The sequence below is a fragment of the Caloenas nicobarica genome, chromosome 5 (assembly GCF_036013445.1).
Source record: "Caloenas nicobarica isolate bCalNic1 chromosome 5, bCalNic1.hap1, whole genome shotgun sequence".
In the NCBI taxonomy this organism is placed as follows: Eukaryota; Metazoa; Chordata; class Aves; order Columbiformes; family Columbidae; genus Caloenas; species Caloenas nicobarica.
This window is the reverse complement of record NC_088249.1, coordinates 49,046,236-49,063,030: the sequence shown is the minus strand read 5'-3', so window position 1 is coordinate 49,063,030 and position 16,795 is coordinate 49,046,236. Positions and strand designations below refer to the sequence as shown.

General features: G+C 46.9%; 1 protein-coding gene across 5 annotated transcripts; it reads left to right on the top strand.

Annotated features, from left to right (window-relative positions):
- The first annotated feature begins 252 nt into the window (after positions 1 to 252).
- RNH1 (ribonuclease/angiogenin inhibitor 1) lies at positions 253 to 13,029 on the top strand. 5 transcript variants are annotated; one of them, XM_065636088.1, is made up of 10 exons: positions 253 to 281; positions 3,774 to 3,879; positions 4,832 to 5,002; positions 6,720 to 6,890; positions 7,553 to 7,723; positions 8,524 to 8,694; positions 9,164 to 9,334; positions 10,225 to 10,395; positions 11,641 to 11,811; positions 12,238 to 13,029. In XM_065636088.1, exons 2-10 carry the CDS (start codon positions 3,794 to 3,796, stop codon positions 12,323 to 12,325), a joined length of 1,371 nt encoding a protein of 456 aa, XP_065492160.1. In that variant the 5' UTR covers positions 253 to 281; positions 3,774 to 3,793; the 3' UTR covers positions 12,326 to 13,029. The 5 variants fall into 5 exon arrangements, with proteins under 5 accessions (XP_065492160.1, XP_065492161.1, XP_065492158.1 ...); XM_065636089.1 differs by lacking the exon at positions 253 to 281 and adding an exon at positions 1,750 to 1,823; XM_065636086.1 differs by lacking the exon at positions 253 to 281 and adding an exon at positions 2,117 to 2,177.
- The last annotated feature ends 3,766 nt before the right edge of the window (positions 13,030 to 16,795 follow it).

Here is a 16,795-nt window from a genome sequence, read left to right as displayed (position 1 = left end):
GGTGGCTCCATGATCAGAGGTAAGGTTAAAGCCACCTCTATCATCATCAGGCTTTGTGAGATGTTTGCATCAGGACTAAGCCAGGTACGATCCTGTACAGAGTGTGGCTCCGTGGGCTGCTGAAGAGCTGCCCTGGGAGGAAAAAAGCCATAACAACCCCAAATTGCTTTTCTCCCTCTAGCAGGCACCGTGTGTACAACAGCAGAGGTTGCGTAGTAACAGCAGCAGGAAGGCGTCAGCTCTGCCCTCCTTGCTCTCCGCAGATCGCCGAGAAGAGTGAGGTATGTATCAGCAGCAAAACTGGGCTCTTAAACTCCCTAAAAACGCCCTTCTGCTTACCAGGGAAGAGCATGTAGCAATTTTAAAGCAGTGAGTTGCAGAGGCTGCTTTATAGGGAATGGCTGTTGAACTGTTGTGTGAGCCAGGGGGATGGGGTGTTTGCAGGAAGAAGAAACTGGGGGAAGCGCTAAGATTTTGGGAGGGAGGAAGGGAGGCAACTCAGTATGTTGCCTAGAAAGCTCTCAGCATTTCAAAACCTTTCTTTGCTCTGTCTCGTGAAAATCTGAACTTTTACTGGAGCTAAAAGTACTGGGAAACAATACGGAGACAGGGAGTAGCTGGCATCCAGAGGAGGAAGCAAGCTGAGCGATGACGAATGGCTTCCAGCCCCAGCCAGGCGCTGGCACCCTCGCTCTCACCACGGGATGGGTGTGTGGCCAAGCTGCTGGTCACTGGGGTCTGGTGGGTGCAGCGGCATGGGGAAAGCCCAGGGAGGGCAATGGTCATCAGAGAAGCAAACTCTGACATGCCCATCCTCCATTGCTCTCACGGCTTCGTTTCAAACTGCTTAGAGGAGAGGCTTTTGTGCCAGCGAGGTGCAGCTTATCTGTTGGTCAATGTGTTGTGCTAATGAGGGAGGCAGAGTATAAGAAATGTGTCACAGAGAGGACTGGTGAAAGGGATGAAGAGGGGGACATTCCAGGATCTCCAAGCTGGCCTCTGTATGCAGTCGTCTGAAAGGATCCACTGAGGAATGGATATTCTCATTGTCATTCCCAGTTCTTGACCTCCTCAGGGAAGTATAAGGGGGGTCCTGTCTCCCCTGGCCAAGATACCCCCACGTTGCCTCTTCCTCTGGGTGACCTGCATGCATCCCCATTGCGCTCTGTCCCAGCATGGGGCAGAGGCTGCCTTTCCAGCCCGGGTGGGACACCTTCCCATTTAATGTTTGATCCTCCCATCCCTTTCGCATCCCCATACTACAGGGATTTCCCCCTCTCCTATCTCATTTCCCGTATATCCCAGTGCTTCTGCTCTGGGAGGAGATGGGGGAGATGGAAAAAAGGAGCAACAGGAGAGGGAGAAAAAGGGAAAGGGAGGAAAAAGAGGAGGAAAAGGTGGGGTAGAAGATGAGAAAGCAACAGGGAAAGAGGAGGGAAAGGGAAAAAACAGGAAGGGTAGAAGGTTGTAAAAGGAACAAAAAGAGGGAAGGGGGAAAGAAGAGAGAAGGAAGAATGGGAGAGAAAACAGGTAAGTGGGAAGAGCACAGGAAAAAAAAGGGAAAAGAGAAGGAAGGGAGGAGAGGGGAAGGGGAGGGAGGAAAGGAGGGAGGGAGGGAGGGAGGGAGGGAGGGAGGGAGGGAGGGAGGGAGGGAGGGAGGAAGGAAGGAAGGAAGGAAGGAAGGAAGGAAGGAAGGAAGGAAGGAAGGAAGGAAGGAAGGAAGGAAGGAAGGAAGGAAGGAAGGAAGGAAGGAAGGAAGGAAGGAAGGAAAAAGTTGAGGAAGGGAAGCACGGAGAAGTCAAGAAAAAAGTTGAAAGGGAAAGGTAATAAGGGGGAAAGAGAGTGGAAAGAGGGAGAAGTGGCAGAGGGGGGAGGAAGAAAAGAGACAGAGGGGGGGAAAGGGAGAGAAAATAGGGAAAAAAAGGGGAGAGAAGGAGGAAAAGTGGAATGAAAGGGAAAAAAGCGTGATGAAGAGAGGAGACTGACCCCGCCCCGCTGCGCTCCGCCCCGCTCGGCTCCGTGCCCGCCCCGCTGGGACGAGCCAGGAAGGAGCCGGGCGGGCAGGCGCGGCGGCGCGGGCGGAGCGGCGGAAGGGGCGGGGCTGGGCAAAGGGGAAGCTGGGGGAGTTCCGGTGTGAAGCGTTAACCGCGGTGCGGGGAAGTGTGTGGGGAAGCCTTGTGAGTAAAGAGCGCGGCCGCCTGCAGCGGTGACCAGGCAAGGAGAGCGGCAGTGGCGGGTGTGCGCGCGGGGGTGGCACCGCGCCGTGCGCGGAGGTGCGCTACCCCCAGATACGGTTCTCCCTCAGCTTGCAGGAAGGTGCAGAGCTTGGTGGAGGGGGAACTCTGTTTTCGATCTGAGGGAGGCAAAATAAGCAATATAGTAAGCAAACTCGGGAGGTGTTTCCTAAATTATGTAATTAATTTCCATTGAGCTGTTCTCTCAGTTTTTTCCCCTGGTTTGTAACACCACGGGATTCAAGCCCCTTTACACGTGGGGCTGTGATGCGAACCCACTGAGGCCGCGGTCGTGACTTCCAGCAGCGCTTTGCTTTGCGGTTGAAAGGAGACAGGCCGAGTATGTACCTGAGGTCTGCTAACACCAGTCCCGTGTCCTGCTTTCCCTCGTGTGCTTTAATAGAATGTACTCGTTGCCTCCCTCCTCCTGTGTCGGGTCCTCTTCCCACGTGGATGAGGGATTTGTTGAGGGTGAAACCCGATTTATGCTCTGATACCGAGATCACCTCTCTGAAAGGCCTGTTGTGGGGTACGCCTGACTTTATGGTAGCAGGGGAAGACAGTGATGAACTGCAGTCAGTAATGCCTGGTGTTTTTTCTTTACTGTTCTCATTCCAATGTGATAGCTCAGGATTTTTTTTTTTTTTTAAATATCCTGTAGTCTGAGTCATGTTAGCAAAGCCAAGAAACCAAGGCTGCATATTGTCATCTACTGGAGCGCTGCCTTTAATACTATCCCTCGTAAACTCTGACTAGAGCTTAGCTATTGGCCTTGTCGTATTTTTGTGCATGTTTATCTGGAGCTGTTCTGAAAGGTGCTGTGTTTACATCAGTTCAGACATGCAGTTTGACTGCAGAGCAAAAAAAAAAAAATCGTGCTTACCGGCTTCTCTGTACTTGCACTTGCCCAACCAGAGTGATCTTTCAAAGCTTGGATATCAAATTATGGAGGAATGCTTCTCCCATCTGCCTAGGTTCCACCTCTCACACACAAATGTGTGGCCAGCAGGGGTTTTAATCTGAGCCCAAGCAGTTCTCATGCTCATCTTCCTCATTCTGTCAAAAATACCCCGATTTTAAATATAGCTCAAGGTCTCACAATCAATCAGGTGTGCCACACTGGTAACACTCGGCAACTGTGTGGCTCAGTAGTTTGATACTGAGACAGCAGAACTAGTGCCTCTAAAAAGCTCACTCTGGTTAAGCTCCTTTGGAGAGGGAACGTGAGCATCTTATTCTCGTGCAAGAAGCCTTCAGATAACAAGCTATTGCCGTATCTTTCCAGGATCCATGTGCATTTTGCCTCTCGGAGGAGGGCCTTGCCGAGTCCCAGAAAAAACTGCTGTAATGCTGCTGGCTTGTACTGGTGCTTGCAGCAGGCTAGTGTTGGAAAAACATGATCTGTTCTCTGCACAGCATAACTCGCTGCTGAGAGCCGGGGGAGTTGAAGAGGATTGTTGCTTCTCAATCAATGAAAAAAAAAAAAAAGGTGTTTTGTTTGTTTTTAGTTTGTTTTGTTTTGTTTTTTTTTAATTTCAGATCTTATCTCAACTCTCAAAATGGAGCTAGACATCCAGTGTGAGGAGATGAACCCATCTAGATGGGCTGAACTTCTGTCCACAATGAAATCCTGCAAAACCATCAGGTAGTAACTGTGTATCATCTTTTCTAAGTAAGAACTATTGCATTTATCTCCTGTGTTTTTTAGTGGCAGAACTGTTGACCTGTGACTTAGAAATTACACAGTAACAGGAATGATTCTACCTATTTTTATCCAGAAAGTTAATTTAAAGGGGAGGTGGAAAAAAAATTCTCTTGCAAAGTTTTTTTCAACTGTAGATAAACATCCTTTGGTATGAAGTAATGCTGCGTCCTTCGGCATGAAGTAATACTGCCCTTGTTCTATAGCATGCAATAGAACTCAGCTAGGTAATGTGGTTATCTAAACATTTGAACACTGTTTTGGTAATACTGTCTTTTTCTTTCTCCCTCAAGAGAGGGAAGATCTCTTTGTGCTCATTAAGTTGCATGCTTTCTGGGCTGGGAGAAGCCACTGCCACACTGCAAACTCACAGTTTGTGTGCTGAGAGTCACCCTGGAGAGAGATGGTACAGACTGGCATGACTTACCTATGTGAGACCAAACTGCTGATAGGTGTTTGTGGGGCCAGCTGAAGACCCAGCTTAGTGGGTCTCAGTGCAGAACCAGTCTGACAGCCTGTAAGCTGGCCTCTGGTTAGATGTGGCTTCAGACACCAGGTAGTTTGTTGCTACCAGTGTTTAAATGAAGGTGCATCCTCCAGCTGAAGCCCTGCCAAGGGGGGATGACTTGAGTCATGTGCCCTCTTCTGTGCAGCACAGAGGAGGTCTGTGGCCTGGGGAACTGCGGTCCAGCCCTTCCTGTACTGCAGCCCTGCAGAGAGAGCATGTCCTGGTTTTGGCCATGCATCACCCAGCAGGCCATGCACATACTTATGGAGGCATCCCAGGGACTACAGAGGAGTAAATTGCCCACTTTGCTTTCATGGGGAGTGTTCCAGCCAGGGAGAACAGAGTAACCCTGAGGATTAAAGTGCTGCTTCGCTCCTTCTGTTTCAGGCTGGATGACTGCAATCTCTCCAGCAGTAACTGTGAGGATCTCTCCTCCATCATCAGTATGAATCCATCCCTCACAGAGCTGAAGCTGAACAACAATGAACTGGGAGATGCAGGCATGGAATACCTGTGTAAAGGGTTGCTGATGCCAAGCTGTAGACTACAGAAGTTATGGTAAAGCCCCATTGGTTGTCTTGCTCTAACACGCTTGCAGACTGCTGCAGGTTAAGTCATGAGGCAAACTAGTATGTAATGGTAGTAAGAGCCATGCTGGTGCATGTCAGCAATTATCTGGGTCAGGTGTGGTTGGAAAAACCTGGAAGTTTTAACCTAAGTGGTATATTTATTGGAAGACTCCATATCATCACTCTGTTTTCCTTTTTCTTCTAGCACTGAGGGAAGGACAGGTAGGGTTTTCCCAGCCAAATAAAGGCTTTCTGGAGACTTCCTTTAGAAGAGGTAGCAAATCTTCCTGTGGCCTAGGCAGCTGGTTTAAACAAAAGGATGATCACAGAGGGCCCCACTCTGCCATTAACACATACCTGACATTTTCACAAATGCATTTTTCAGGCGGTTCTTCTGCCGCTTGTAGGCACAGCATTTAGTGTCTGGACCAGTTTGCTTGCTCCTTTCTCTAGGAGCCAAGCAAAAGGGTGTTCTCATGAGCCTTGGCATTTTGAGAGCTGTCAGTCTTTCTGCACTCAACCAGACTGGCTCAAGCCTTGTCTTCTCAGTTGGGCAGGACCAGCTTGGTTGAAGACAGTATGTTTTGCAGAGGCATCAGCACCACGTTATAGCAATAGTGGGTTTCCCTCAGCAACCATGGTGCAGGAGTTTTAGTCAAAGCCAGTGGCTGCTCCCCCTGCTCCTCAGTGACCTTCAGAGAACTGCTACCTTCTCTGTCTAGCATCTCTTCTGCAGGATACTGGAGTCCTTTAGCTCATGAGATGGGTCTAGGATCTTCATGACACTACATTGTAAAAGTCATTTGTCTTTTAGATTGGGTATACTTCGAAGTCTCCCTGCACTCTGCAATGAGGATTCACTGACAAATAGAGGGAAAGTTGACTGTGAAGCTAATCACACTGTGATATTCTGTTATAGAAGGCTAAGAAAAAAGTAATTTTTCAGGGAGTTTGTTGTAAGCTTCAAACTTCTCCAGAAATAACAGCCTGCATTAGGCTGTTTCAGTTCTGTAGAAACATAATTGTCCATTTTTGAGGTTCTAGTAAGATGCCTTAAGGAATAAAAGAGCAACCAAACCCAAGTCAAACTTAGTACCACCATGCATACCACCTCTCCATTGCCAGAAAGTCTTGTCCAATAACTCTCAACACCCCATAGCAATACTAGCATGATTCCTACACTACTTCTCCCAGCCTGAGTGCTGAAGGATCAGCTGTGTAGATCCTTCTTGTAGTATACCATTAAACTTCTAAATCCAGGGATTTAAGCCAAGTGGGACAAGATTTTTACTTTTAGCCACTCTGGATCACATTTCCAGAAGGGGCAAGAAATCATAAGATGCCCTTGCTTTATCTCTGGGAAGAGCCTCATGAGGATTGAAACACTTCTATAAAGCAGTTGCAGTGTTGCTTAGTGTAGGGTGGATCATTCTTCTGCTAGAGGTACTATATGAGCATTTACACTGAAGGAAGCATGGGAGCTATTGTTCATGCTGCAGATATAATTCTAGCTGATAAAATATTTTGGCACACCTGTAAAATAGCAGTACTAACCTGGACATATGGCTTTCTAGAGGGTTACGCACTTGTCAGTGCCATGGTGTCCTTTCCAAGCTCAAACCTCAGCAGGTACAACTCTCTAAGAAGAACATCTGTAATTCTGGTGTTTGCATTTCCCTCACCCTGGTTGCCTCTCTCTCTGTCAGGCTGCAAAACTGCAATCTGACGAGTGCCAGCTGTGAGACTCTCCGCTCCGTCCTCAGTGCACAGCCATCTCTGACAGAGCTGCATGTAGGTGATAACAAACTGGGAACCAGTGGAGTGAAGGTGCTGTGTCAAGGGATGATGAACCCCAACTGTAAGCTGCAGAAGCTGCAGTAAGTAGTCACTGGGCTTATTTGATTATCAGACAGGTCATGCTTGTCTTTTCCTGAGACAAGCAGGAGTTTTGTTGCCAGATGTGGATTTCTTCCTGTTTTATCTGAAATTGTGTCGTGCCTGTTCGTGCTGGTAGGTCTTGTGTGTTTGTAAGATCTGGGCATCTGTTCCTATAGGTTTTGTTTAGCCCTCCTGGCAGTGATGGCTGTTAATGCAGGACCGCTCAGATGCCCAGGACAAGTCTGATTCTATTGCACTTGGTCCTTGTTTTATGGCTGAGTGTGACCCAGTCGATTCACAGCCCCCAGCTCCTCCCAGGAAGGCTCAGTGGTGAGGCTGCATGATGTGCCACAATGCAAAACTCGGTCTTGTGTTCCAAGGCATTGGTTTAATGGAGGTCTAGTGTAAAAATGGGGAGGGTAATTAGTCTTGCTAGAATCCCCTGAGGTCTAGTTTAAGAATTAACACTTCCTGAAATGAGCAGGGAGATGCAATTAAAAACTCTTGAGGTTGTCTCTATTTTAATGCTTTGTGTGGTCTGAACTCTTGTTGGGATGTTTTCTGCCCTGGCTTACACGCACTTTGCCCAGATTATATCTTTTGGGTGGCAGGACATGGTAAAGATAGTTGTTTTTCCCCTGGACTTCTTTTCTTCTTGCAGGCTGGAGTATTGCGAACTCACAGGTGATATTGTGGAAGCTCTCAATGCTGCTCTGCAAAGCAAGCCCACCCTGAAGGAGCTCAGCCTGAGTAACAACACACTAGGAGATACGGCTGTAAAGCAGCTGTGCCGGGGACTGGTGGAGGCAAGCTGCAACCTAGAGTTACTACAGTAAGGAAGAGCTGGTTATCTCTAACTGCAACTAGTCCTGCTGCTAGTCATACCATCCATGAGACAGAAAAATTTTTGTCAGGAATGCTTGAAATTTAGGCCAGATTTTTTGCTGGCTCAGATTTCTGTAACTGGAAACTGCAAGCAAATGTCTGGGGCTTTCAGTTTGGGTTTTTTTTGACTTTTTTTTTAATTGTGCAATTCTGAGCTCACTCTTATGCCGGTTGGTACAGTGTGACCATGTACCCCAGGTTAAGCCTGCAATTACAAGGGGTGACTGCTCGCCAGTATCTCAGAGCAGAGGAGCATTTGCCCCATAGCAGCTATTCGAGTGTATTTATTCAGATTCCTTTTTTGCTTCAGAACAGAGATGCTGGATTTGGCCCCCGAAAGGGTTTAAGGGAGAATCATGATTAATTTTTTCTTGTCCCTGTGCTTCAGGAGGGCTTGGCTGCCAAGGACTCACTGTGTGATACAGCCAGAAGTTCTTAAAAAGGACAGTCAATATAAATGGGGAGTTTGGCAAAAATGATCCTTGCATTAATGAATGTGAATGGCTGGGTCAGAGTAAAAGTGCCCAACAGCCTTGTGGAGTGCAGGAATGGTGTGTTGCCTCAGCCTGAGCCCATCTAGGATACCTGTATCATCTCTGAGCCTTGCAGAGTCTTGCAATGCCCAGCTGAGCTGTGCTGGTTTGCAGCAAGGAACCAGCCCATAGCCACTTCTCAGACTCAGCTGTTGGGGTGTATCTAATGTAGCAGGTCTGGAGTAGCAACTCCAGCTGTGTTTTTTTTCTGCAGCCTGGAGAACTGTGGCATAACCAGTGATACCTGTTGGGAGATTAGTGCTGTTCTCAGTAACAAGTCATCACTGATAGATCTCTCCGTGGGAGATAACAAGATTGGGGACTCTGGTCTAGCTCTGCTGTGCCAAGGACTGATGCATCCTAACTGCAAAATCCAGAAGCTATGGTAAGGGTAGGCAGAGGTTAAATCGCTCTTGCAACCTCCAAGCTATCTACATTGTGCTGCTGGTTTGCTCCTAAGTGGAAAGTTTCTCAGTTACACACCCTAGTGAAACAAAAATGTCTCTACTGCAAATTAGTTACTTCTCAAAACAAGCAGGACTGCACTGAAATCACTTGGATCAGATTCTGGGGAGAGGGTGAATGGAAATTTGTGGTGGTGTTGTCTTGGCTTCCTGTTGAGTTATCAGTCTACAGTTGCATGTCTGTATATATTTTTTGTGTTACAAACAGAGCTTTTGGTGCATCAGATGGAAAGTAAGGAGAAAGCTGTGTGGTATGATGCATGAATGGGTTTTGTGAAGGATAGAAGAAAATTACATGATGTAACCAGAAATCCAGAATACTAGAATAGGACTCTGTTTTCTAATCTAAGTAGTTCTTGGGGGAAAATAATATTTTGTTCTTCCCTGCAGGTTATGGGACTGTGATCTCACAAGTGCTAGCTGTAAAGATCTCTCCAGACTCATCAGTACAAAAGAGACCCTCACAGAGATCAGTCTGATAGACAATAACCTGAGAGATTCGGGGATGGAAATGCTGTGTCAGGCACTCAAGGATCCCAAATCTAAACTCCAGGAGCTATGGTGAGCTGCTGTCAAGTTTCACATACCCACTGCCTTCTTTGGAGACCTTACTGAAAAAAGATATAGGTGAAGAAATGCCTACCAGATAGAAGCTCAGTTGTTATGGTTCCAGGAACAACTTGTGCTAGTTGTTACCTAAAGGATTTAGACTTACAGAGCTAAAGGGATTTGTATTTCTAAACTTGCAGACACTTTGAAGATTTGCCCCATAGTCATCCTGTTAAAAGCAATAGGAGACCGAGCATCACTTGCAGAGCTACTATCTAACATATTTCATCATGCAACAAATGGCAGCTAAGAGACTTTTGAAGTTGAAATGCCTCATGTAGTAGCAAAATGAGTGCTGTGCTCAGATCTCAGGTTCTCCACTGGATCCAAGCTCTTTCATTGATGAGCCATAAGAAGGCTCTAATGACATAAAAAGTTCTCAGCATCCTCTCTGCTGACAGAGTTACCTTTTAGGTTGGGATGGTCTGTTATCACATGACTGGGAGAGGAAAATTGTTCTTTTACGTAGAAATTGAAGGAGCAGCACTTGAACTTTCCTACATTGCAAGTTCAGCTCCTGCCCCGAGCTGAAGGGGGAGTTCATGAGGTGCCTCAGGAGTGTACCGTGGAGCCAAGAGTGACTGTGACAGCAGCACGCTTTGTCTCTGTGTGCCTTATGGGCAGGTGCCTTTCCTAGGTGCACACTGCAAGATGCACATCCCACATATTAAGAGTGGAAGAGATGCTGCTTAGAAAGGGTCAAGCAGATAAGAGGTTGAGAGGAGTACAGTGATTGTGGAAAGGCTTTGGTTCCTCTGTTCCCACTATCCAGGCTTATGTGAAGAAGTGAACGGTGCCTCTATATTCCCCATCCAGATCTCATGTCACTTTTTGCCTTGCAGGATTAGGGAGTGTGGGCTCACGACTGCTTGCTGCAAGGCCGTCAGCTCTGCTCTCAGTGTGAACAAACACTTGAAAGTACTGCACATGGGTGAGAACAAGTTGGGAGATGCAGGTGTTGAACTCATGTGTGAAGGGCTGCTGCACCCCAACTGCAACATCCAGTCCCTATGGTAAGGTGCACCCTTAGAAGTTGTCTTCTCTCTTGCTGTGGTTACCCTTCTAAGAATAGTGTGCGAAGAGAGGATGATAGCAATAGTTGGTAGCATGGTATTTTTTTGCTCACATGAAACAATTCACATTGCAAAGTAGTGTTTAACTAGTCCAATAGCAAGTAAATGGAAGCCACAAGTTTTTCCATGTATCCTGTCACTCATGGTGTCTTGCAAGTATAGGCTGTTACCCATGTGATCATGCATAGCCATCCAGAGGTGCTCTCCCAGGTGCAGAACTGAAAGTTCACAGTGCAGTGTATGTTCAGGATCTAAAGCAGAGTGTAGGGTGGCTGGAGGGATCTTGCTTTTTTTTCTGTGAGCTGTTCACTGTAGAGTGTCATGTGTCCTCTTCTGAATTCACCTGTGGGGCATCTCTCAGGTGGGATGCTGAGGTGGAGGAACTGCTGGTTGAGGTCTGGCACGTTAATTCCCATGCCTACCAGTCACAGTGCAAGTCTGCCTTGGATTCACCAGCTGCCTCTTGCTTTCCATAGTCTCTATGGGTGCCAGTGCAGGTGCTGGTCCAAACTCACCAGCAGGAGCAGGAGACCAACTGGAGCATCACTCCAGCCCTGTGGTGTGACTCGCCTTCCCCATCTGCCTGTTTACTTCCCAGGCGGGCACTGAGCTCTGGACTGGTGTGGCTGTGGCCTGCATGATGCTTGGGGCACCGTGCTTGTCTGCTTGTTTCCACACCATTTGACAGAAGCCTGAGCTGTGCTCCAATGCCCAAGACTCACAGTGAGTTATGCAGATGAGTTGTGTGAGACATCAGTAAGACTTTGTCCAGAAATATGTTTGCTGACCAGTTAAAGCTGCTTGGTTCTCAGCTGAGAAGCCTCAGTTGCAAGTTGGTTGCAAGTCTCAAGTAATAAACTTTAGAGATTATTTATGATGAGTTTAAACCAAGGACAAGATTATACATGGTGTCGAAGTTGTGAGTATCCTTTTAGGGTTCCTTCTCCCCCTGTAGCCACACACAATTAAGCTTTAGGGAGGACTTTTGGGTGTTTCAGCAGTCACCATGAGGACGGCTGTCTCTGTGGGAAGATCATGGACCAGCTCCTGCCGATGTCTCAGAGATGCCAGCCTAATGGGGATCTCTGGTCTGTGCTACAGATGCCTGCTGCTCAAGTGTGGCCTGGTGGGCTGGCCTCTGGAGCCATCACTCACTGAACAGGCCTCTCCATCCTCTCTCTGCAGGCTGGGTAACTGCGATCTCACGGCAACCTGCTGTGCAACCCTTGCCACTGTCATAGCTACCAAGCAGTGCCTTACTGAGCTGGACCTGAGCTACAACTCTCTGGAAGATGAAGGTGTCAGGAAGATTTGTGAAGCCTTGAGGAATCCCAGCTGCAACGTGCAGCAGTTAATGTGAGATGTTTGTGGTCCTGGTTGCATTCCCCCTGGCAGGTGGTGAGCTCCAGCATGCTGGGGCACTGCAGGGAGGGGGGCGTGAGCACCAGCTCTCTGGGAATTGCACCTGAGGGCAACTGGTGACCCAGGGGTTGTCAAATGCTATCTGCATGTTGCAAAAGGCTCCTTGTCCTTTCCAAGTGATGTGAACACAGTGCCTTGATCTCTTTGGTCCATGGGTGCTGAGAACCAAGGGAAGGTGGTTCTGGGGAGAAAGTAATAGGGTCCTATGTTGTCAGGCATGTTTCTGGCTGTTGGGCCAGACTCTGGAACCTAGATGGGGCCCTTCCTGTTATACAATCTTCCCATACTGGCCATTTGTACATCTTTCCCCTTAATGGGAGGATGCTCACTGAACCTGCTTGCCTTTTTGTCTGGGTATAGTTTGTACGACATTTTCTGGAGTTCTGAAGTGGATGATGAGCTGAGGGCCCTAGAAGAGTCCAAGCCTGAAGTGAAGATCATTTCATGAGTGGTGACTGCCTGCAGAGCAACGTCAAAGCAACGTCCTATTCTTAATCTGAACTTTTTCATACATAAAGCTAATTAACTTAATAGAGAATTTGTTTGTACCAAAAATCTTTGTGGATTCCCTGAGTGGATGTCTGGGGAGTTGATCAACCTGTGCATCTCTGGATGTATGAACTTGAGGCTCATGAAAGCGTACATTTTCACTGCATCATTACTAGCCTTGAAATAAATAATTACTGGGCATCTTCTAGAAGTGGGTCTCTACCCTTCAGGAGCTCTTTAATCCTATAATCCCGTCTAATGCATTAGTCAAGCTTTAAAGAGAACTCCTTTTCAAAGGCAGGAGGAGAACTATCTACTATATTAATTCTGAGTGATGCTTTTGCCAGATATCTGGGGAAGGCTCTCTAAAAAACGAGTTGTTTTTTAATCTGAAATGGAGCTCTCCCCGCCTTTCTCTAGAAGAGTTTGTGACAAAGGAGTGGTGGCCAAGGTACTAGAGAAGAAAAAAATGAGCAGCTGTTCAGCTGCATAACTTCAAAATTGGCATCCCTTGAAAAGTGATTTTCATATGAACAAAAGATACTGTGTGCATTTCTGCTAGTATGGGAAATTATTAAATGGTTTGATACATTTGCTGTAGCTAGAATGGTTCTACAGGAACTTTATTGAAGTCTATATGCAAATAAATGCCTCATTTTTCTACTTACAAAAATAAGATCTGTATATTTCTCCTTTAAGATCAAACCATTACTTCTGAACTACAATAATACTGATGCCCTGTTTTACATGTTTGCTTTTGGTAAGTTCCTAGCCTGAAGCATGTCAGGAGAAGATCTTAGTCAAGGCATTAGGTGGACAGCCAGCCTAGAAGACATTGCCATGATTTCAGGAGAAACTGACAGGCTTTTCTTGCCCAGTCAGAGTTTTAATAAACTGCTCCAAGGGAAAATGCAGCTGTTGCACACCTAAACTAAAAAAAGAACAAACAGAGCTTTAAAAATGTAGGAGATAAACCTGGTATTGCCCTGGGGTTGCCTTGCCGGAGGAATGCTAAAAAAAATCCCATTCCCCAATATTTCTGTTCCTGGAGAAGACACTTGGTATTTTGTTCACTTGTAAATCCCACCTGGACACCCAAGTTAAAAGTGTCAGCCAGGCTTTGGCTTGTGATGCTCACACCTTCATTCTATAGAAGCTATAACTGGCTTTTCTTTGACTTAAGGAAAGCTTCGACCTAAGCATAGTTTCTACAGTAGCCTTCTCAAATGATGCCTGAGAAGTAGCTTACTTTTGTCTTCAGGCAAGTGTGAAGGATGGAATTTGTTTTTTTCCTCAACACACATCTCTCAAGACTGCGCAAAATGCTAAAAAACCACTCTTTTTTTGCTTCAAGAGCTATTTGGTCTTCTCTGTTGAGGGCAGAAGCAGTTCTTGTGTTTAGAAACCTAGTTATCTTGTGAGGCTCTTAAACAGGCTTTTCACATCCGTGGTTTCTCCTGGACTTGACATACAAAGGCTCATTTCAAGCTGAGGGAGAAAATAGGGCTGAAGAGGGGCAAGAGCACACATGAAGGAGCCACAGAAATCAGGCATCCGGCTTGGTGTAAAGACAGCAGTCTAAAATAATTAAGCAAATATTAGAAGTGGATTTCTGAGAGTACCTGTTGGGCTGGATATAAGAGGATGTCTGAGAGGGAAGCGGAGGTGCTCCTGGGCTGCTCCTAAAAGGTTGTGGTCAGGCAGGTTGAAGGTGAGATATAGTTTGCAGGCAAATCCTCCCTCAGCCCCATCTAGCCAGCAGGATGGGCTGACTGCGTCAACCATTGTCAAACCTGGGCCAAACTAGCTTGCAGCCAGCACCTGCACATCAACAGGATGTGTTCCCTGCACCATCTCCCATGCTGGCTACCCAGCGGGTGGCACTCTCCCCTTGCACTGCAGTGCAGGACACAACTGCTGCTGGTCTCCAGTGCTGCAATGCCTAGAAAAAATGCCTCTTCCTCCTCTGTTGTAGGCAGAGGAGCAGTGAGATGGGTTTGCCACAATGGTGCCACTGCAGGCATTCAGCCTCTGACAGCACACTCCTACCTGGGGATAACCCACGTGCTTGCCTTAGTTCCCAGGGTGGTTTTACATTCCCTGCAAAAATACAAACAGGGTTTGGAAAGGTCTCTGGAGCACTTGCCACTTGTCAGCTTCAGCAAGAAAAAACACAGAAGCCATATTTTGCCATCTTAATGAGCTGAGAGCACCTCAGGACAGGACAACCCAGCAGAGCTCTGCAGGTCCACCCAGGATGGGGAGAAACCTGTGCACTCAGACCACATGCTGTGCTTTAGAACAATGTGAAGTCTTGTACTTGGCTGTAAAATCCAGATATCATTCCTGGGATCTAGGAGCAAGCCACTGTAGCAAGAGACACTTGTGCTCATAACCAAGGCTCAAGCAAGGATTCATATTCCTATAAGCTCATCTGTTTTTATTCATCTATTAGTTGGTCCACCTTGCTTCCCTGACAAGCTTTGTCACAACCATGAACTTGGGAGAGTTGAAAGACAGAGAAATTTGCTCCTCTGTTTTAGATGTGTGTCTTGACCCTCTTAAGGTAAAAGGAGTAGGCAGCAATTGAGTCACAAACCTTTCATGTGTGGCTGGCAGTCAAAGCCTTGCTCATACCAAGTTCATAGCTGGAGCACTCAGCTCCTGGGATGTCATAGTCACATTCTGGTCCTCAGTCAGGGCAAATAGTTGGACCCACTGTACCCAGTGGTTTGCAAATACTAACTTTCTACTAGCAAGTACTAAGTTTCACCTAGAATAATGAAGCTTAAAGATAAAATTATGCAGCCAAAACAGAAGGCTAAGAAATCCAGTTATTACTTTCAGTTTTAACCAAATACTAGAAGCCTGAAAAACATACTCCTTGAGATCAAATAGAAGACAACTTTAATCCAGAGAGAACAGGTTTCTATTTTAGATCTCACTAACAGCAGCAGTGGTTTGGAGTCTGTTAAGACTTCAAGTTTCTGCTAGTAGCTTAGGATTCTGCAATAAACTTAATTTTTCACTCAAACATTACTGGCCTCACAAACAGGTTAGACCCCAACTAAACCTGCTACTTGCTTTGGGAGAGCATCATGTCATGGCTGCCCTTGCATGCCTGACTACTCTCTTGCTGCCTGGGCTTTTCAGGAAGGGGTAAGGGGCAAGGCCCCAGGCCCCAGCTCCAAATAATACAGATGCTAACAGCAATTCCAGTGCTGCAGTTGAATCTGAAGGGGAAATCAAGCCAACTGTGTTTGAACAGTTAACCACAACTCCACTCTTTCTTTGAAAACTGTGCTAGCCATCTGGGTCGCTCACAATTGTCTACTAAAATAGTCTAAAAGGGAGTTACTTCTTGCCTGAATTCTCCTTTTGTACAGAAAATTATGATTTTTCATTATTATTTCCAACATGTCTTTTCCTTTCTGTGTACTTAGTTTCTCAGTTACCCCTTTCTCCCCAGCACCTCCTTTTCATTTCGTCTCTTTTACCAATGGGGAAAACACACACTGACAAGACAAAAAAAAGCAAAACCAAACAAACACAAACCAAGGGGGAAAGTCCCTCTCCCCATAAGGCAAGAAGAGTTTTGACCTACTTTACCCATTCCCATGCTCACAGCTGTAAACAAAACACAGACATATTGCATTTTTCGTCCCGGAGCACAAGCATCACACTCCTCTTGTTCCTCATTTCTCCACTCACTCATTTGGCACCAACACAGAATCACAGAATGTTAGGGATTGGAAGGGACCTCGAAGGGTCATCTAGTCCAATCCCCCCGCCAGAGCAGGAACACCCAGATGAGGTTACACAGGGATGTGTCCAGGCAGGTTTTGAATGTCTCCAGAGAAGGAGACTCCACAACCTCCCTGGGCAGCCTGTTCCAGTGTCTGTCACCCTCACTGTGAAGAAGCTTCTTCTCGTATTTAAGTGAAGCCTCCTATGTTCCAGTTTGCACCCATTGCCCCTTGTCTTATCATTGGTTGTCACTGAGAAGAGCCTGGCTTCATCCTCATGACAATCACCCTTTACATATTTATAAACTTTATTTGAGGTCACCCCTCAGTCTCCTCTTCTCCAAGCTAAAGAGACCCAGCTCCCTCAGCCTTTCCTCATAAGGGAGATGCTCCACTCCCTTCATCATCTTTGTGGCTCTGCACTGGACTCTCTCAAACAGTTCTCAGTCCTTCTTGAACTGAGGGGCCCAGAACTAGACACAATATTCCAGATGAGGTCTCATCAGGGCAGAGTAGAGGGGAAGGAGAACCTCTCTCAACCTACTAACCACCCCCCTTCTAATACACCCCAGGATGCCATTGGCCTTCTTGGCCGCAAGGGCACAGTGCTGGCTCACGGTCATCCTGCTGTCCACCAGGACCCCCAGGTCCCTTTCCCCTACACTGCTCTCTAATAGGTCATT